This window comes from Cyprinus carpio, chromosome B17, assembly GCF_018340385.1.
Source record: "Cyprinus carpio isolate SPL01 chromosome B17, ASM1834038v1, whole genome shotgun sequence".
In the NCBI taxonomy this organism is placed as follows: Eukaryota; Metazoa; Chordata; class Actinopteri; order Cypriniformes; family Cyprinidae; genus Cyprinus; species Cyprinus carpio.
In genome coordinates, this window is record NC_056613.1 from 15,212,399 (window position 1) to 15,232,964 (window position 20,566).

General features: G+C 35.3%; 1 protein-coding gene across 1 annotated transcript in view; it reads right to left on the minus strand.

The window, feature by feature from the left end:
• ush2a (Usher syndrome 2A (autosomal recessive, mild)) overlaps positions 1-20,566 on the minus strand; it is a 205,714-nt gene that overhangs the window by 68,974 nt on the left and 116,174 nt on the right. Inside the window, 6 exon segments of the mRNA XM_042743112.1 lie at positions 2,516-2,635; positions 2,637-3,076; positions 16,090-16,107; positions 16,110-16,151; positions 16,154-16,209; positions 17,924-18,062. Of these exon segments, the coding sequence (XP_042599046.1) occupies positions 2,516-2,635; positions 2,637-3,076; positions 16,090-16,107; positions 16,110-16,151; positions 16,154-16,209; positions 17,924-18,062 (815 nt within the window).

Genomic DNA, 20,566 nt, shown 5'->3' on the forward strand with positions numbered 1-20,566 from the left:
ATTTTTTTATTTTTTTTGGGTGGGTTCTTATGCTCACAAAGACTGCATTTATTTGCTTAAAAAATTACAGACAATAATACTGCAAAATAATATTACAATTAAAATTAACTGTTTTCTATTTTAATATTTTTTAAAATGTAATGTATGCCTGTGATGCCAAAGCTGAATTTTCATCAGCCATTACTCCAGTCTTCAGTGTCACATGATCCTTGAGAAATCATTCTAATATGCTGATTTTACATTTACATTTACATTTAGTTATTTAGCAGACACTTTTATTCAAAGCGACTTACAAATGAGGACAATAGAAGCAATCAAAATCAACAAAAGAGCAATAAAATGCAAGTGCCATGACAAGTCTTGGTTAGCCTAGCAAGGGGTTTTTAATTATATTTATATAATATAATAAATAAAAAGAAAGCAAGTAGACAGAATAGAAAAATAATAGAGTGCAAGTGTTAGAGGATCAAGTGTTTTTTTTTGTAAAAAAAGAAAACAGATAAAATAGAATTAGAATAGAAAGTGCTAGAGTTAGAGGGTTAAATAAAAATAAAAGAGATTTAGTTTTTAGCTGTTTCTTGAAGATGGCTAAGGCTGATGGCTGCTGTTATGCCTGATAGCTTAGAAACATGTTAACTTTGTTGAACTCCACCTCACATGTCTCCTGTGCACAGTGCAATGTGCTAGAGCATTCCAAATCATCTCCATGATGGTCAGTATGCTACCTTAGAAGGCAGTTGCCTTCACAGGAACATTAGTAGGCCGCATGGCATCTCACTGAAATGAAATCATTAATACTTGCTAACAAAGAATTTGCTGTGAGCGCCACAGAGACTGCTAGCACCTCAACAGCAATTTAATATAGCGTATGCTAATGTGAACAGTTGTTTTTTGGCTTTTACATATAGAAGAGTTCTCATCCAGTTACATACAAATGCAGCATTTAACAAATTAATGAAATAATAATGGTATTACAATACACTAAACCTGGGGTTAGGGGAAAATGAATAATTCAAGCAAGTTTATGCAAATGCTGCCTTTGTTTGAAGTGGTAAGCATTTCTGTCCATGTTTCTTGGCACTAGCACACAACAAATAACAAAGAGAGAAAGAGAGAGGGTGCACGGGTGTATTTACACACTGCAGGATCTAAGCTGCAAAGCTTGTTTGGTTACATTAACGCCCCTTAAATCCAACTTGTAAACCAGCCAAAAGACTGCAAGCTACCTAGCTCTCTTGAGTATCGTGTCTGTTGAATAACAGGGATGTCTACGCAGTTTGCCTCGAAACACTCTACTTTTTCAGTGTTAATAAGGTCTGGCATGCTTTATGTATCTTACAGACACAAAAAAAGAAGTACAATCTTTAAAGCGTTAGCTAGATGACCAAGGGCACATTCATGAGGGCTTCCCACACTATATGACATTCTTAATTGGCTGTTCCTTAATAATCAATTCTGGAATGACCTGGAAACCATGCGTATCAATGTTCTCATAGCATGAAGTTGTAACTGGAATAATAATGGATGCTCTGGGTGTGGCATTAATGGGATGAAAATACAGTAGCTTCTCACTAACAATCACAGCAAAGACCTCATTTGCACCTCATTGGTGAAAAGGCGGCATAAGGCACTACATCCTGCTGACAAGAGGGTGGGACACTATCGAGAGACACCCAAACATGTTCATTTAAAGGGATAGTTCACCCAAAAATGAAAATTACCTCATGATTTACTCACCCTCAAGCCATCCAAGGTGTTTATGACTTTCTTCTTTCAGATGAATACAATCAGAGTTATATAAAAAAATGTCCTGGCTCTTCCAAGTTGTATAATGGCAGTGAATGGGGTTTGAGATTTTGAAGATTCTGAAGTGAATTGATGCATTTGTATAAGAAAAATACACAAAAGAGTAACATTACAGCAGATGACGTAGGACATAGGCATAGTGTAGTAGTCACAAATTAGAAGTACAAAATGAGGAATGGAAAACAAAGTCTTGTTTGACTGGCTTTCCTTTGCTGTAACCAAAACTTGGTTCTCGTGAGACTAGCATATTTTCACCGGAGATTACACCAAGTCCTATGTCATCCCCTGAAATGCCACTCTCTAGTGAACGCACGCATGCACGACAGTTAGAGGAAGCTAGAGATTATGATTTATGAAGTTTTAAAAATACAAGTTTTTGTAAACATATGTGTGTGTACTGTGTATATTTATTATGTATATAGAAACACACACATGCATGTATATATTTAAGAACAATATGTTATGTTTATATATCTTTTTTTCCACAAACGCACCACTTCACTTCAGAAGGCAACACCTGGAGTCATGCGGAGTACATTTTATGATGGATGGATGCACTTTTTGGGCTTCAAAAACTTGATGCAATGCTATTTTAAAGCTTGGAAGAGCTAGGACATTTTTTCTGATCTAGGATGGCTTGAGGGTAAGTACATTTTATTTTTGGGTGAACTGTCCCTTTAAGTAACATGCAAACTGATTTTTCATGTACCTGCATTGACTCTGGTCCCAAAACCAGAACATGAGGTGGCTGCAGTCCTGCAGGTCTTAAAGGTCTAGTGGTCACTTTCTCCCACTCACTGCTATTGGCAAAGCTGTCTAGATAAGTAAGTAAGAGTCTGGTTGGGCTGCAAAGTGGCCACAGTAGAAATCTGTTGTGTGCCAATGACGCTCCTCTCAATGGTGTAGCCGTCCAGTTCACTGTTGGCATGATGTGGTGGGGCCCAGGACAAGAGCACTGAGTTGGGGGTGTCTGAATAAAGCTGCGGGGCTGGGACGTCCTCTGGGGGGCTGGAGGGGTAAATTGTGTGTGAGGAAAGAGTGCAGCTGGCTGCTGTGCAAGCCTCCACCTGTATGGTGTATTGCTGATAGGGTGTAAGCTGAAAAAGAGTGTGGCTGGTGCTGTTTCCTGGCACATTGGCACTTAACTGGTGATTTTGGTAGATGTTATAATGGGTGATGATGCCGTTGGGCTGAGATGGAGGAGACAAGGAGACAGAAGCACTTCTGGGTTGGATGTCAGAGAGTACAGGTGGGTCAACAGATCCAGGCCCTGAAGAAAAAAGAAATTAATATTAAATAATTAACATAATTAATATAAAATAATTAAAATGAATAAATCAGTAGCAAAACAATCATTATTTTTGCTAATACATTTATTGCCACTAGTGGTGCATAACACACACACACACGTTTGTCTCTGTGAATTGTGGGGACTTTCCATAGACTTCTATTACTTTTATACGACCAAATAATATACTTTTTTTATCCCCTAACCCTAAACTACCCCTTACAGAAAACCTGTCTGCATTGTAATGCTTTCAGATAAACATCATTTACTATTTTCTATGTATTTTTTTTCACAATGTCAAAAATTTCAGGTTTAACTATCCTTGTGGGGACATTTGGTGTACACTGTAGCATAAGTACACACACACACACACACACACACACACACACACACACACACACACACACACACACACACACACACACACACATACACACACTCGCACACACACACACATACTTGAAGGATGTAGTTTAGTAAATAATAAGCTAAAAATTATAAAAAATTATCTTATATTTTAAAGTGATACAATCTTTATTTATGGATAAAACTAAGCTTCAATTCTAAAAATAAAAATTAAATGGTATAATAATGATAATTATTAATGACAATATGATGTATACAATATAAATACAAAATGATAAATATTAATCACTGAAATTGTTTATGGATTTATTATTGTATAGATTATTATCATTATTGTTAGTTTTAATAAAACTATAAATATAACAATATTCCAATATAAATATTCTAACAATAATACATTTCACTATGGATTATATTTAAAGGGATACTCCATCACCATAGCGCCATTTTGGAGAATATCCGCTGGACGCAAGCAACATACGCTATTTTGTGTCAGCCGTGCTGCACGGATGCGCTGTTTTGGTTCAAATCAAAGTGTAAATACACATAGAAAACATATCCTTGTGTCGCGGCTGACACAGAATAGCGCACATGGCTTGCGTCCAGCGGATATTCTCTAAGACACAGAAGAGACAAATTATTGAATAAAGTCGTTGTTTTTGTTTTCGTTGCACAGAAAAAGTGTTCTCGTCGCTTCATTAAATTCAGATTGAACCACTGACTACTCTGATGATGTCTTTCATACTTTTCTGGACCTTGACAGTGCAATTTTTCCTTGCAGTCTATGGGACAGTCACAAGCCTCCTGGTTTTCATCCAAAATATCTCAAATTGTGTTCCGAAGACGAATGAAGCTTTTACGGATTTGGAACGACATGGGGGTAACTGATTAATGACAAAATTTTCATTTTGGGGTGGAGTATCCCTTTAAGGATTAATCTTTTATGATAATATAATATAATATAATATAATATAATATAATATATATAATATAATATAATATAATATAATATAATATAATATAATATAATATAATATAATATAATGATGTAATATTGAATGCATTACATTTACTAATAAACTTTTAAGATATATAATATATATCTCCATTAACCATCTATCCATTCATCCATCCATCTATGCATGTATCTTAATATTGCAATTAATTTTGTCTTTAAATTATTTGAATCAAAGGAGTGATGAGTCTGGTCGATCTCCATGATCTAGAGAGATGCAGCTCCGCTCTGACAGCACAGCATTGAGACTGACAGCACAAGGACACTGTCTGATTGGAGCAGCCTGATTCTCTGGATTAAAATGTAGAGCAGGCTGTGTGCAAATCAGCTCATTTTCCAAAGAGGACGGAGTCAGACAATGCATATCGCAAGCAAATATGAAATTATATTTATGGATTTATTCGTTGGGGTGATGCGGCTAAGGGATATCAGCGATGTTTGAGGCGAACCTTTGAAGGGTCTGTAGTGAATTGGAGGAAATCACTTAAGTTTCCTGCCCAGTCATTTTCTCTGAGTGGTTACAACAACAGCCGCCATGGAAGCACTAACATCAAGAAATCCTTCATGGATCTTCAAGCCTGGACAGCTCGGGTCATTTTCATAATTACACATCCACACATGCATATACCAAAACACATGCCAGCATCCCTATTTACTCCCTCCCTCTCTCACATCTAATGGCTTGTGCCAGTATCTCCTTGGTTATGACTGGTATGAAACAGTAAGAAGTTTTTAACTTTATTTAAATTAAACAGAATATTAATATCTATACCTTTGTAACTTACTTTCTTCTGATGGACACAAAATATATTTTGGAATGCTGGGGTGTAAACAACATTAGATCCCATTGATTTTGTATAAAAAATTTTTTTAAAACATTATCATTTGTGCTGATGCATACTTAGCATCATAACAATGGCAAATGCAGCATTGTTAACACAATCGAGGCCTAAAACCTAAGATTACCTGAACACCTTCTCTTGCTGCTTTGCAAGCACTGGCATTTCCTTCAGGAAATGAAAATCAAGAAAATAGTATTTTGATGATTTGTCTTTATTTGCTATATGGAGCACTGCTATTGGGATTCAGAATAATGCTGATCCAAAATGTCACATAAGTTTATTGCACTTTTTGTGCTCATTCTGTGAGGCCCGATATATGGATGCAGATTTACATTACAGTAATTTACTATACCATTTTTCTGACAGAACTGTTAGGAAACTCCACAAAAAAAAACTGAAGAATGATAAGTAAAAGAGCTTGAACATTTGGTAAAATGAAAGCAGTTAGAGGAATATATGAGATGTGGTAATTGAAAAGAAGTTGTTTTGTTGCGTTTTAAGCATCTCCTGTCTGCTCTGTAGCCTGGGCTGTCTGATTGATATTTGGGCCCTATGAAAGCTCATTTGAAGGTAATGTTTTCCTCCTCCATTTACATCCCACGGTAGCACGGTAATGGCGTACCGGCAAGGGCGTGTGGATCAAGGTGACTGGCTCTCTCTCTGCCGTGCTGGGCTGCTGATGTCTCCCCACAGATGGCCCACTTTCCACCTCCCATCACCATCACCTCCCAACTGACTCACTATGTCTAAAGGAGACATAACCGGCTACATGTCCGCTTTCTCTCCCCAAAGCTCAGCGGCCACCAAAACAAGCAGCAAGATAATGACTTAAAAAAAAAACTAATAATGAAAAAAGGGACATTAGAGAGAGGAAGCACACAGATGGAGCAAACTCACTATACAGTGGCACCACTGAATGTTATTTAAGCACAAAACCCTGCATCTTATTCACTAAGCACACACAGTCCACTTAACCAGGTGCTAAACAGCTCTGCCATGTAAATTAAACTCATTTGTGTACACTTGCATTTAAGAGTTTGGGGTCAGGATGTGTTTTTTTTTTTTTTACAAGAAATTATTACTTTTATTGAGCAAGAACACATTAAATTGATCGTAAGTGACAGCAAAGACATTTATAATGTTACAAAAGACTTCTATTTCGAAAACATGCTGTTCTTCTAATCATCAAAGAATGCTGGAAAAAATACATCATGGTTTCCACAACAATATTAAGCAGCAAAGCTGTTCTTAACATTAATAATAATCAAAATAATAATAATAACGATTTTTGAGCTCCAAATCAAAATATAAGAAGGATTTCTGAAGGATCATGTGACACTGAATACTAGAATAAATGGCTATATAATATTCAGCTTTGCCATCACAAGAATACATTTCATTTTAAAACAGACTAAAATAGAAAACAGTCACTTTAAATTTTAATATATTTCACAATATTACTGTTTTACTGTATTTTTAAACAAATAAATGCAGTCTTGGTGAGCATAAGAAGCTTCTTTAAACATTTTTTTTTTAATTTAAATCGATCTCAAGTATTGAATGGTAGTGAATACTTTCTATTCATTATAGAAAGCAGTTATTGACCAAATGAAGAAATGGTGGCGAACAGAATAATATACATCTAGATGTGCAAACTTTCAGCATTTTTTAAGAGCTGATTCAGGTTAGAATGAAAGATTGATAAGTACGCCAAATTGTGAAATCTCCTGCATCTTCCATAACAAAACATTCAGAACTTAAACGCCTGCACCTTGAAAACTGTGCTCCTCACAGATTTTGTTCCATTAAATGATCTGCATAATTCAGACACTAAAACAACAAATTCAGTAGGTGCAAATAAACAGCACTTTCAGCCGGAGCAATTCATTCTCACTAATGTTTTATAAACCCAAGTGCGTTCAATATGTAGTCCAACTAAACGCATTGTATTATCTAAATAAATGGACCTTTTTAAAATAGATCAGCTTTATCATAATAACATTGATTATGAAATGACGTCAAGAAATAAAGAGCTTTAATTCTCATTAGTCATCCCTAACCCTAACTCAAGCATCATCCATTTTCACTTCACACAGCCGGGCGCTGCTTATGATTCCGGCCCAGATTTCTCCATTCGTCTACTAGCTGTTATTTTTGGGGGTAATTTTTTACTGTGTCTGTAAAGGGGCCCTGCCGATTTTGCTCCCTCTCCCTCCTGATAAATAAACAATGCACAGATCTGACCTTTGGGTTAACAGGTTTTTATGCTTGCTCCACTCAGCACTCTAACTGATTCAATTACCACAAAGGTTCAGCAGTGTCCATGAATACTGAAAAAGCTCACGGCCGCCGCCACGGCAAAACGTCTGCATAGGTGCTCCCCGGCAAATCCAATGTGGCTCTCAGGAGAAATTCCTTAATTGTAAATAATTTTACCACATGAGACAATCAAGTCACCTTGAACGTGAACCACCCCTCCTTACTTCATCCCCGGCCAGCCTTCCTTCCTCGCTTCAGCCGCCCCTTTTTTTCGGTCTGCAGAGGCAAAGTGTTATTTAAGCTTTACTGGTCTGCGTTAAATTCCGCAATTTGAAGGGCTGTTAAGTTTTTCAATTGAAATTTCATTTAAGATGCAGGTGCTTTTGATTTTATTGATGCTTTACTGCTCTCAGGGTACAAGCAAGAACACAGTGCAATAACAGCAGTCGGCCTCAATCAGGCATCGGCAACAGCTGTAATCTCAGGACATTTGGAATACTTAGAGAGGCCTTTCCTGGGCAACTATAAATCGCTACAGCAAAAGGGAAAACAAGAGCGCGGGCCGCCAAGCCTTAAATCACATTTATAAGGATTTGGTTAGCATAATAATAACACAATCAAGTGACAAGGAAAGGAGGGGGGACCGGGGAACATGAAGGAAAGAGAGGATTATTTTTAGCATTGTAGAGGTCCTTGTGACAATATGATAGCTTTGAAGGTTAGCGTGGCTGATGTCAACTAGGACGGATGTCGGTATGCTGCTTTCAAGAAGCTGTTTAGCAGAAAGGAGATTAAAAGGAAAAGAAAAAAAATCACAAGTATTTCAGATTGTCCAAACAGGTGACAAAAGCATTGTAATATTTCAAACAACATCTGTGAAGCGAAGAGTCCATAGTCCAAATAAACAAAATCCATAATCCATAAAAACGCTTCCTCCAGTGAAAAAGTCTGTCCAAAGTTGTCCTCTCCCATCAAAATATACAACATATTTGTATGGAACTGTTTTGGGCTCTTTTAGTTTGTAAATACGTGCATATTTCTCTCATGATTAAGAATAAAGACTTTTTCACTACAGAAAACAATATTATGACCAGAGGCGACAGTTTGTAGTTAAAAACATCATTTTGGATTTGTTCCCCACACTACATGGTTTTTCGCAATACATTAACTGATGGACTAGATTGTGTAGATTACTTGTGGATTACTGTGATGTTTTTATCAACTCTCATTCTGGTGGCACCCATTCAGTGTAGAGAATCCATTAGTGAGCAAGTGATGTAATGGTAAATTTCTCTGATCTGTTCTGTTCTGATGAAGAAACAAACAGATCTATAGGATGGCCTGAGGGTTAGTAAATTTTAAGCAAATGTTAATTTTGGGTAAACTATTCCTTTAATCCCAAGACGTAATAATAAGGTTGGGATTGATCCTACTTAAATTAACTAAATTCAAGAAATGACAAAAAAAAAAAAAAAAAAAAAAAAATATATATATATATATATATAAATATATAAAAATATATATAATATATATATATAAAATATATATATATATACTGTATATATTAGTACTGTCAACTGATAAAAAAATTAACTAATTAATCACACATTTTTTTTTTCTGAAATTAATCACGATTAATCCCACCTAACATATTTAAAAGTACTTTTACTTTGCAAGAATTTCACATTCAATCTTTAAATTAATGTAGAAAAAAAAAACAAAGACAGTATACTTTAATATTTGTATAATGGCATCTTTTTTTATGACTGAAGGCCAGTATTACTCTGATGTCTCTATGAAATAGTTTTTTTCCCCCTAATATTTAACCACTGATTAGCCATTCAACATTACAAAGCTATCAATTTTAACATTTATTAGACTACTTAAAGTAACTTATATCTTAACTGAACTTAAAACAATCTTCACATAAACCCATTATAATAAACGTCATATTTACCTTTAGCAAGTAGGAATTATACAGAAACTGATTAAATTTATCAAGCTCTAAATTCTAAATTAAATATAGATGTATCCCTAAAGCTACAAAAGTTATTGATTTTTTTTGATCTTTGATTACCAGACATATTTGATCTTTGATTACCAGACTCTTAATGGGACATTACCAGTCCCTTTAAGAGCTGAGCTGCTGCTGCTGAATGTGACATGGATCTGACATGCATCTCTTTACCTATTCTGACCCACTTCAGTTCTTAAAGTTAAAGAGAAAAATGGTATCTGTGAGGATTTCCAGTCAGGATTTAGACTGTATCATAGTACTGAGACTGCTCTCATTAGAGTTACAAATGACCTGCTCTTATCATCTGATCGTGGTTGTATCTCTCTATTAGTGCTACTGGATCTTAGTGCCACGTTTGACACTATCGACTACAACATTCTTTTAAAAAGACTAGAAACTTATGTTGACATTAGAGGAAGTGCATTGGCATGGTTCAAATCGTACATATCTGACCACCATCAATTTGTGGCAGTGAATGAAGCGGTATCATACCAATCACAAGTGCAGTATGGAGTACCCCAAGGCTCAGTACTAGGACCCTTACTTTTCACGCTTTACATGTTACCCATGGGAGATATCATCAGGAGACATGTTGTTAGCTTTCACTGTTATGCTGATGATACTCAGCTCTATATTTCTTCGCGAACCGATGAAACATACCAATTTGCAAAACTAACGGAATGCATAGTTGATATAAAAAACTGGATGACTAGTGATTTCTTACTGCTAAATTCTGAAAAAAAAAAACAGAGGTGTTAATTATCGGACCGAACACCTCCGCATGTAATGACCTAGAACACTGTCTAATATTTGATGGCTGCTCTGTAAATTCTTCGTCATCAGTTAGGAACCTAGGCATGTTATTTGATAGCCATCTTTCCTTTGAAAAACATGTTTCTAACGTTTGTAAATCCACATTTTTCCATCTTAAAAATATATCTAAATTATGACCTATGTCAAATGCAGAAACATAAACTCACACGATCACGATCTCAAAGCTATATTATTGCAATGCTTTATTGGGTGGTTGCTCTGCACGATTAATAGACAAATTCCAGCTGGTTCAAAATGCAGCAGCTTGAGTACTTACTAGAAACAGGAAGTACAACAATATTAGCCCAGTTCTGTCAACACTGCACTGGCTCCCCATTAAACATCGTATACATTTTAAAATCTTGCTAATTACTTATAAAGCCATGAATACTTTAGCTCCTCAGTACTTGAGTGAGCTCTTATTGGATTATAGTTCTTCATGTTCGCTATGATCTCAAAACTCTGGCCATTTGATAATACCTAGAATATCAAAATCAACTGCGGGAGGCAGATCCTGTTCCTATTTAGCACCCAAACTCTGGTACAATCTACCTAACACTGTTCGGGAGGGAGACACACTTTGTCAGTTTAAATCTAGATTAAAGACCTATCTCTTTAACCTGGCTTACACATAATACACTATCGCATTTCTATAATTCAAATCCGTTAAAGGTTTGTTAGGCTGCATTAATTAGGTCAACCGGAACCGGGAACACTTCCCATAACACCTGATGTACTTGTTACATTGTTAGAAGAATGGCATCTACGCTAATATCAGTCTGTTTCATTCTTATTCCGAGGTCACCTTAGCCACCAGATCCAGTCCGTATTCAGATCAGATGGTGGATCAGCACCTAGAGATGACCTCGACTGCCCTGAAATGTCAGTGGAGACCAGGACATCTAGATGTACCCCAAAGACTGATCCCCTCCGAAGACCTTGGCGCTGAAGTGAAGATGGAGCATGCGTCTGAAATGTCTCTGGTTTTATGTACTCGTAAAGATGTTCTGTGTTTAAATAAAGAGTGGTCCTTGTCACGAAAAAAGAGACAAAAACAGTAGTTGTGAGTAACCCCGGCCCTGCATTAACGGCGTTAAATATTTTTAACATGTTAAACTGAAATAACATTTTGAAATACTTAAACGTCTGCTGCACAATTACACACACGTCTATAGACACATATGTACACACACACATATATATATATACACACACCATATAGATATAATATATATATACATATAGATATATTGTTATAGACCGCATATATATATCCATATATATATATATATATATATATATATATATATATATATATATATATATATATATATATATATAACCCTATATATTTATACTTTGCCAAAAATTTAAAAGTTAAACTGTACAGGTCTTTTATACAACAGATTCACTAGGAAAAATCGGGAGGCCCAAAAAATGCCCCTCTAAATTCTTTTATGTATATGTCACTCCAGCCCACAGACTTGTGTGCCTTAGCACAGACAGAGAAGACAGAAGAAAGAGCTCTTCTACATGGCAAAGTTTATGTTCACAGAAATGCCTGTCAAGTCTAAGGGGTAAAAATTCATGGATGGAATTACATTAAAAAGATGGTTATAAAATCTTAATGGAATGATAAAAAGGAAAGGAATGAGGGCCTTTTGAATACTTAAAATGCTCATACATCTTCACTAAAGAGATTTCTAGTATTGTTCTGACATACTGCAGCACAAAAGGAGCCAAACAGACAAATCAGACAAGTGTTTCCACCACAGCTCCAACAGTAAGGTTAATGCACTCACCAAACCAGACATTTCAAACTTTCCAAATACCTCTAGTTTGGAATTGCTGTCACAAAATATGTCACAGACATGTATAAAATTAAATAAATAGAAAAATAACCAAAAAATAATAGAAAATTAAGATGGTAATTTTAATATATACATGTATGAAGGTATGAGCATCTTATATAGGGCAACTCGTGCACACAGCCTACAGTGTGTACTGCTGTGAACATTTCACACAGAGGTGGAGAACTCTCTTTATAGGGGATTTCTAAATTAGAGATGAAGATGTGCGGGCAGACTGGGACCCTATCACAGAAGAAAAAGAGCTAAAGAAAATATGACATACGTTTCTCTCCTCCTATTTCACCTTGCCCATCCTTTCCTCTTCCTTTATCATGCGGCCGGCCACATTATTTTGAAGAATCTCCTCAATTCTTTCCTACTGTTAATTTAGTGCGGCTTTGCCAGGTACTATTTCACATTGATGGGGTGGCTGATGATATGTGTGAGAGTGTTTATTAGCAGTGCCAGGAGCCACTAAAACTCACGCTTTCCCCATAATCCTGCCGCAGAGAGCCGAATATGCCGCACTGAGGCTCTTCACAGCCCATTTCAGAAAAGAAATAAAGGGCTTTTCTCTTTAACAATAACAATCATTTCTCTCCTTCTTGGTAATGCCCACCTGTTCTCAAAGTCATCACCCCTGCCTCAAAGAAAGAGATGTGTAAATAAAGCTGGAGTGAAGGGCTCATTTCTGCTGCCAGATACATGCAGGTGGAAAGTGAGGAGGAGGATGGTTTTGATTTATATTGCATGCTGATCAGGATTTGACATGTGGCATGTTTGGGATTAGACTGACTTTTAGAAAAGCTGTTAATATGGTGCATGCTGGGTCATGGCAGTTTCGGCATTTGTAGAGTATATGGGCCATTCTACATAACTGATCCAAAGTCAGAGTTGGAAACATCTTGAAAAAAAGATCCAGAAATCTTTTTCCAAAAAAATTGTATGTATGCACACTGTATAATATCCAAGATACACATTTCTAGTAATTGTGCAGTTAATTCTTATATTGTATTTTCAGAAAGTTTTTGAATATTTGTCCTCTCCCCAAATTTGTCACTACCGAAACACAGTAAGAATAATTTAATTAGAAGGGTTATATTGACCCACAGTATTAAGATTTTGCTTACATCTAGACTGTAAATATATTTTTTGCTATTTTACTAAAAAAAATTCAGAGGTAAATCCATGACAATTACATTTTTATCAATATTTCAAGTGTTTATTATTAATGAGATTTGTTGTATTTTGAATCCAATTTTTCTTTGTAAAAGGCAAGCTGACCACACTGATTTCCAAGTTAACACTTCATTAGTTTCAATGTACTGTACATTGAACCAAAAATATAACAACATCTCAGTTGATAATTCAGTATACTTTATTTTTGACAAAACATCCCATGTTTCGGTAGTGACAGCACATTTTCGGTAGTGCTTTGGTAGCAACCACATCCCATTACAGAATTTTAACTCACATACCAAAATAATACTAAAACATACTAAAATACAAAAAAATTGCATAACTGTACTAAAATTTGGTTTATCTCGCCCAAACATGAGGATTATGTGTATCCTTTTGTCACTACCGAAATAACGATGACATGTTTCGGTAGTGACTATTCCAGTAGTGACAATTCTATGGGATAACACTGCAAAAGACACAAAGATGTCACTACTAAAACTCCACTGAATGTTTCGGTAGTGACAATTTTAGATAATTTTGAACCTAGCTCAAAGATGCTAATCAGCACATGGTTAGCTAGCGGTTCTGAATAGTGGTATACATATAAAAACTAAATGTTATGGAATAACTCTCAAAAAAGTGTGCTTAATTGCAGAAAAAAGGTGTTTGGAAATGACGTTCCTTAAAAGTTACGCACAGATTGTTGAACACATTTACTTCAAAATGATGATTCCTATCTACTCACACCTTGAAGCTATGATAGAGGGGGACACAGGAATACAGTATTTTCTGATCATAAATTTATGGGTTTAATTAAAATCAGTCTCGGCCAATAGACTAAAACATACACTGTTTTGGTAGTGACATGAAAAATGCAGGACACATTTTTTTTTTTTTTACATAAAGTTTCATAATTTACAAAGTACAAATAAATTATGATTTTATATATATTAAGCTTACTAATATTTTAAACATTATTTTGGGTTTCAATAGATAATAGAAGTATCTTAATAAACATCAAATATTTGAACACATAAATGCTTTTTAAATGTGTTTTTTTGTTGTGGAATAACAGTTTGCACCAATTCTCTACAATGGCCCATATACATGAAAGCGCCAGTTTCCTTTTTGCAATGCTCAACACAATACAGTACTAAATACACATACAGTAACATTAAAACAACAACAACAACAACTTATGAATTAAAATGATATGTTCAGTCATTCCAGTTTCTTCCAGTAGAAACAGTGGCTCCCAAAAAATTTTTTTTTTGTAAATAGAAAATATATGCATTCAAATATGTTTATAGTATAATAATATTTATTTAATACTAATAAACAAATATCTGAAAATATTTAAACAACAGTATTACTAAATATTTACATACTTTAGAGAAATGACATCAGACACTGAATTTCAACCACTTTAATGCCCAAAAGTATTCAAATATTCATATTAAAATATTTATTTATTCTTATTTAATAAATAATATTATATTATTAACATATTTGAATACATATATTTATCAAATATATTTTCTATGTGCAAAAAATATTGTTATTAACATAGTTAAATAAATATATTAATGGAATATATTTACTTAAATATCTAAAAATTGTATACAATTATACAAATATCAATCCAACAAATTTTTAGTTTTAAATGAAAACAAATTGCAACAAATATTAAAAAAGTCACTATCACAGTAAAATATGACTATCAATATCACTCTCACTGATATCACTATAACAGTGAAATTTTAACAAGTTTTAATGAGTTCAGCGAGCACTTTATAAAGTGATATCATTGTCATATATCTTTATAAAAAAACCTTTTTTTATCCCAAAACACGCCTATAATCTAAGCATAAACATATTTAATTAAAAATATCAGACATGGACATATTCTTCAGTGCTCAACAATGCAACCAATGCAGAGGTTCTTAAAGGCATGGCAATTTCTGACATCCTCTTAGAGAGGAATACAACCTATGAAAGATATGCTAAGCATCCATAAAGAATACTAAATACAAGCTGCAAGATAAAAACATACCGACACATGGTGCAACACAAGAAGGCCAAAGCAGAATCTAAGACAAGAAAATGAACAAAAAGTCTCAATGAGGCTGTGAATATTACTCAGCTCATATAGTTCTGCTCTCAGACAGAGGGAAAACTCTTCCCAAAAGCAGAAGTTGTGAAGTGCTGCAGGGCATCGTGGGGAGGGGGATGTCTTTAAGCATGATAATGAAGAGGTGATGGTCCATAATACAGTGCAATCTGAGTGTATGCAAATACTGGCTCAGTAATTATAATGTATGTGCTAATAGGCTGAAGTATAATTAATTTATAACTTAGCGGAGAGTGTCTGTTATGATCCTTAATATGATTCTATTACAGTAATCAGTCCAAAATGACACCGGCAAGGTCATGTGGAAGAGGCATACCTTTAACTAGTGATCTCTGCCCACTGGCTCTCTCTCTCTCTCTCTCTCTCTTTCTCTCAACACCTGCTCTTCTCTGTGGGACAAGCCTCACAGAGGAACCGCCTGACATGTGGTTAAACACAACACACTCTTTGTGTACTTAATGACTTTCTGTTGTGTTTGTAGACATTGTGCGAATGTGTGTGTGTCAGTTGGGGAACTCACTGTCTTGTGCGGTAAAAAAGAGACCCATGGGCTGCTGGACACCAGGAGTCTGAAGTGATACTAAAGGGTTCAAGGTCCTTAACCATGTGACTAAATACAGTCGTCTCATCGTCCATTAACCTAAAGATAGAAATAAATGTACATTTGCATTACACAGAACAAATTACAGTACTCATTACATGGTACAGTAGATGTTTTTACATTTTTAATAACAGTTAATACTATTATTATGGAGAAAAAAAAAAAGTAATTAAAAAAATCCTAATTATGATAAATAATCACTCTTAAAAATAAAGGTGCTTCACGATGCCATAGAAGAACCTTTTTTGTCTAAATGGTTCCATAAAGAACCTTTAACATCTGAAGAACCTTTCTGTTTCACAAAAGTTTCTTTGTGGTGAAAGAAGATTCTTCAGATTCTAAAAAGGTACGAGAGAGATGTTTTTCTGATTTAATGGTTCTTTGTGGAACCAAAAATGGTTATTCTATGGCATCGCTGTGATGAACCTTTTAAGCACCTTTATTTTTAAGAGTGATGTTGCAATTGCGTGATTAACACCCAAAATATATTTTTTTTTCTTTAAGAAGTCTCTTATGCCAAGGGTGCATTTATTTGATCAAAAATACAGTAAAAAACATAATATTTTTAACTATTAATACAATATTTTATATTTTATTTATTTTTAAATGCTAAATTTTCAGCAACCATTATTCTAGTCTTCAGTGTCACATGATCCTGAATAATAAATCATTCTAATATGCTGATTTGTGCTCAAGAGCCATTTCATATTATTATCAGTGTTGAAAACTGTTGTGCTGCTTAATATTTTTTTTTGGAAACCATAATACATTGTTTCAGGATTTGATGAATACAAACACAATTATTAATAACAACTGAATTTATTTCAAAAAGAAATTTTGCAACATTTAAATTAAAGGGTCCCTCCTAGAACTATTAGTTAGTTGCTTATTAGGATAAAGACTGCATTTTAAATGTTTACATTAGCTAAAGCTAATTTTGTCATCTCTCATTAGTACACAAGCTTACAGATTCTGACCTAATATGGGCTTTAAAATGATTAAAATATCTTTTCCGTTAAGTGCTTACCAAATTAAATCAAAAGTGAGTTTAGGATTGAATGCACTCATCAACTTCTATGGTTAGAATATGACATTATTCTGGTGAAAATGCAAGTGGATATTTTTATTGAACTGAAATGAAAAATAGATATAATCACGCTGCATTAAATGGCTTACGAATCCCGCTGACTGGAACAAATCTTTGCTGGTTTTTAAGCAGCATCAACTTCCACAGAGCCCTGCGATCAAATTTACCATGGAGTATAATAAATAAATCACATGAACAATGAAATACATTTTAAAAGAATCCCAGGAAATGAGGGTTATATATAATACATGCACCTAGTCATTTATTTATTACAACAGAATGAGAATTCCCCTATTTCTGATTAAATTGCAATTTGTTGTCAGGGAGCATGTAATGCATACATATTAGATAAAACATTTGTTTCTTTTTTTTTCTTTTTACAGAAGCAGTTTTTTTTCATAAGGACAGCCCTGGTCAAGGCCTACTATTTGAAATTCCTGTACATCTGCTCTACAACAGCCTAACCACTTCTTTCTTCTCTTTAGATCAAATACTCATAGATGTTTCCAAAGTCACTGCCTTTGATCATTTTGTATTTTCAGTCCAAAAGAACTATTGCTCACTGATGATTACATGTTTGCAACAGTAGCGGTGACCTACATGTGTATGTAGTGTGGAAAAGTGCGTGTGTACACTGTAAAAGGTCTTCATGGCTTGCTGGTGAACTTGTGGGAAGCTGAAGTTCTCATCTGGAGCCGGTAGCGCAGAGGTCCAGGAGCATTGTGACGTGCTGGAGCAGCTCAGGCCACCTGCAGCGAGGTGGGGGTGGCAGCTGCCAGCCTGGGGGACAGGAGGCCATCTGGAGCTGTATGTGGAGAGGATGCAGAGGTGAAGTGGAGCAGAGAAAAGACCTGCACAGTACAGCATATGCTAAAGATCGTGGGTAGAAACACTGCTGGGGATGGGAGCATTTTAGGGGTGAGAGTCTTTGAAAAAGCCCAGGTTACTGTACAGTATATACTATATCTCTCACACACACACACACACACACACACACACACACACACACACACACACACACACATATATGTACAGAAGGTAAAATAAGTATTTTACACATCACTGTTTTTCTCAGTAAATATATTTCTAAAGGTGCTGTTGATATGAAACTTGTTTTGCTTTCTTTGTATGGATGGATTACTTGGATTGTTACCGACATCTGGTGAAAATTTCATGTCAACAGCACCTTTAGAAATATATTTACTGAGAAAAAGGGTGATGTGTTCAACACTTATTTTACCCACTATATATATATATTTATACACACACACAGTTGTGCTCATAAGTTTACATACCCCTTGCAGAATGTGCAAAATGTTAATAATTGAATCAAAATAAGAGGGAACATAAAAATTGCATGTTATTTTTTATTTAGTATTGTCCTGAATAAGCTATTTCAAATAACAGATGTTAACATATACTCCACAAGACAAAATAATAACTGAATTTATAAAAATTGATAAAATAATAACTTAATACCAATTTATAAAAATGACCCCCAGGATTCAAAAGTTGAATGGCCATTCACATACCCTTGAATCTTAATACTATGTGTCATTTCCTGGATGATCCATGACTGTTTTTATATTTTGTGATTTATGGATCATCCAGGAAATGACACATGGTATTAAGATATATATATTAAGATATATATATATATATAGTCCGCATCTCTCTTGCCTCCCCTGAGCCCATTAAGTTTTAACAGACCCTGTAAAGTGTGCCACAAGTTTGGTGGGGGTAACTGAGAATGAATGGGAGAAAGTCATGTGAGAGGAGAAAATGCCTCCATTGCAATATTTGATATAATATGACTTGTTATGATTTAAAGTAAATCTTTGTGTCTGTGTCCATTTTGTTGAAATTTTATTGCAGCAACTCAAAATGGTACTCAGTAGTTTGTATGGCCCCCACATGCTTGTATGCATGCCTGACAACATGCTCCTAATGAGATGACAAATGGTGTCCTGGGGTATTTCCTCCCAGATCTGAACCAGGGCATCACTGAGCTCCTGGGAAGTCTGAGGTGCTACCTGGTGGTGTCGGATGGACCGAAACATAATGTCCCAGAGGTGTTCTATCGGATTTAGGTCAGGTGAGCGTGGGGGCCATTCAATGGTGTGATGTTGAACAGGCAGCATAACGTTCTTCGCGGCTTCTCCAGACCCTTTCACATCAGTCACATGTGCTCAGGGTGAACCTGCTCAAATCTGTGAAAAACACAGGGCGCCAGTGGCAGACCTGCCAATTCTGGTGTTCAATGGCAAATGCCAATCGAGCTCCATGGTGCCAGGCAACGAGCACAGGCCCGACTAGAGGACATCGGGCCCTCGGGCCACCCTCATGAAGTCTGTTTCTGATTATTTGGTCAGAGACATTCACACCAGTGGCCTGCTGGAGGTCATTTTGTAGGGCTCTGGCAGTGCTCATCCTGTTCCTCCTTGCCAGTGCTGGGTAAGTTACTCAAAAAAAGTAATCCACTACAAATTACTAATTATGTCTTTAAAACTATAATTTGATTACATCACTGATTACTGCATTTAAAAAGTAATTGGATTACTAATTACTTTACTTTGAAGTTTACTTTACTTTTTTTAAGTTATCAAACCTAAAAAATACAACACAAAGTGAAACTCAGTTCTTTCAGTATTTAATATTGACTGAAAAATTATTAAGTATTAAAACAGCAACTTGAATGATCACTTGCATTTTTACATACACACAGACATGAGAAATATATCTAAAGGAAGCTTGAAGTGTTTATTTTAAATGAAGTAAGTCAAGTTGAAAACAAATGTTCTCTGATAAAATAATCTGTATGAAACCAATGCGAGGTACAGTCTTTCCCATCTGAGCTCACCAATAATGTGATCACGCTCACGCACATCGTGCGCTATAACATAATCATCCACGTGAAACCAGGCTTGAGATGCACAAATATGTAAACACCCACATCAACTCCGTTAACAATGAAAGATTCATCAAGGTCATCATGGCTACTTTTAATTTTTGGAAGAAGACACGCTTTGAAGAAATAAGCCATGAATTTACCTCAAAAGAATGCGATGGAGGATCTCATTCTGATGAGTCATTTATTTTTTACTTATATTAGCGTTGTAACATAAACTTGTACACATTCACTTGTTGAACTTTTTCCAAACTATAATGACAGGGTAAAATATGTGAAACCGAGTGAAACATTTGAAAATATGATAGGCAACCTTTCATTGCATCTAAATGTTGTAGAACTCATCTGCATTTTAGCTCGCATTCTCCGGTGATTTATTATAAGGCATACTGTCACACAAA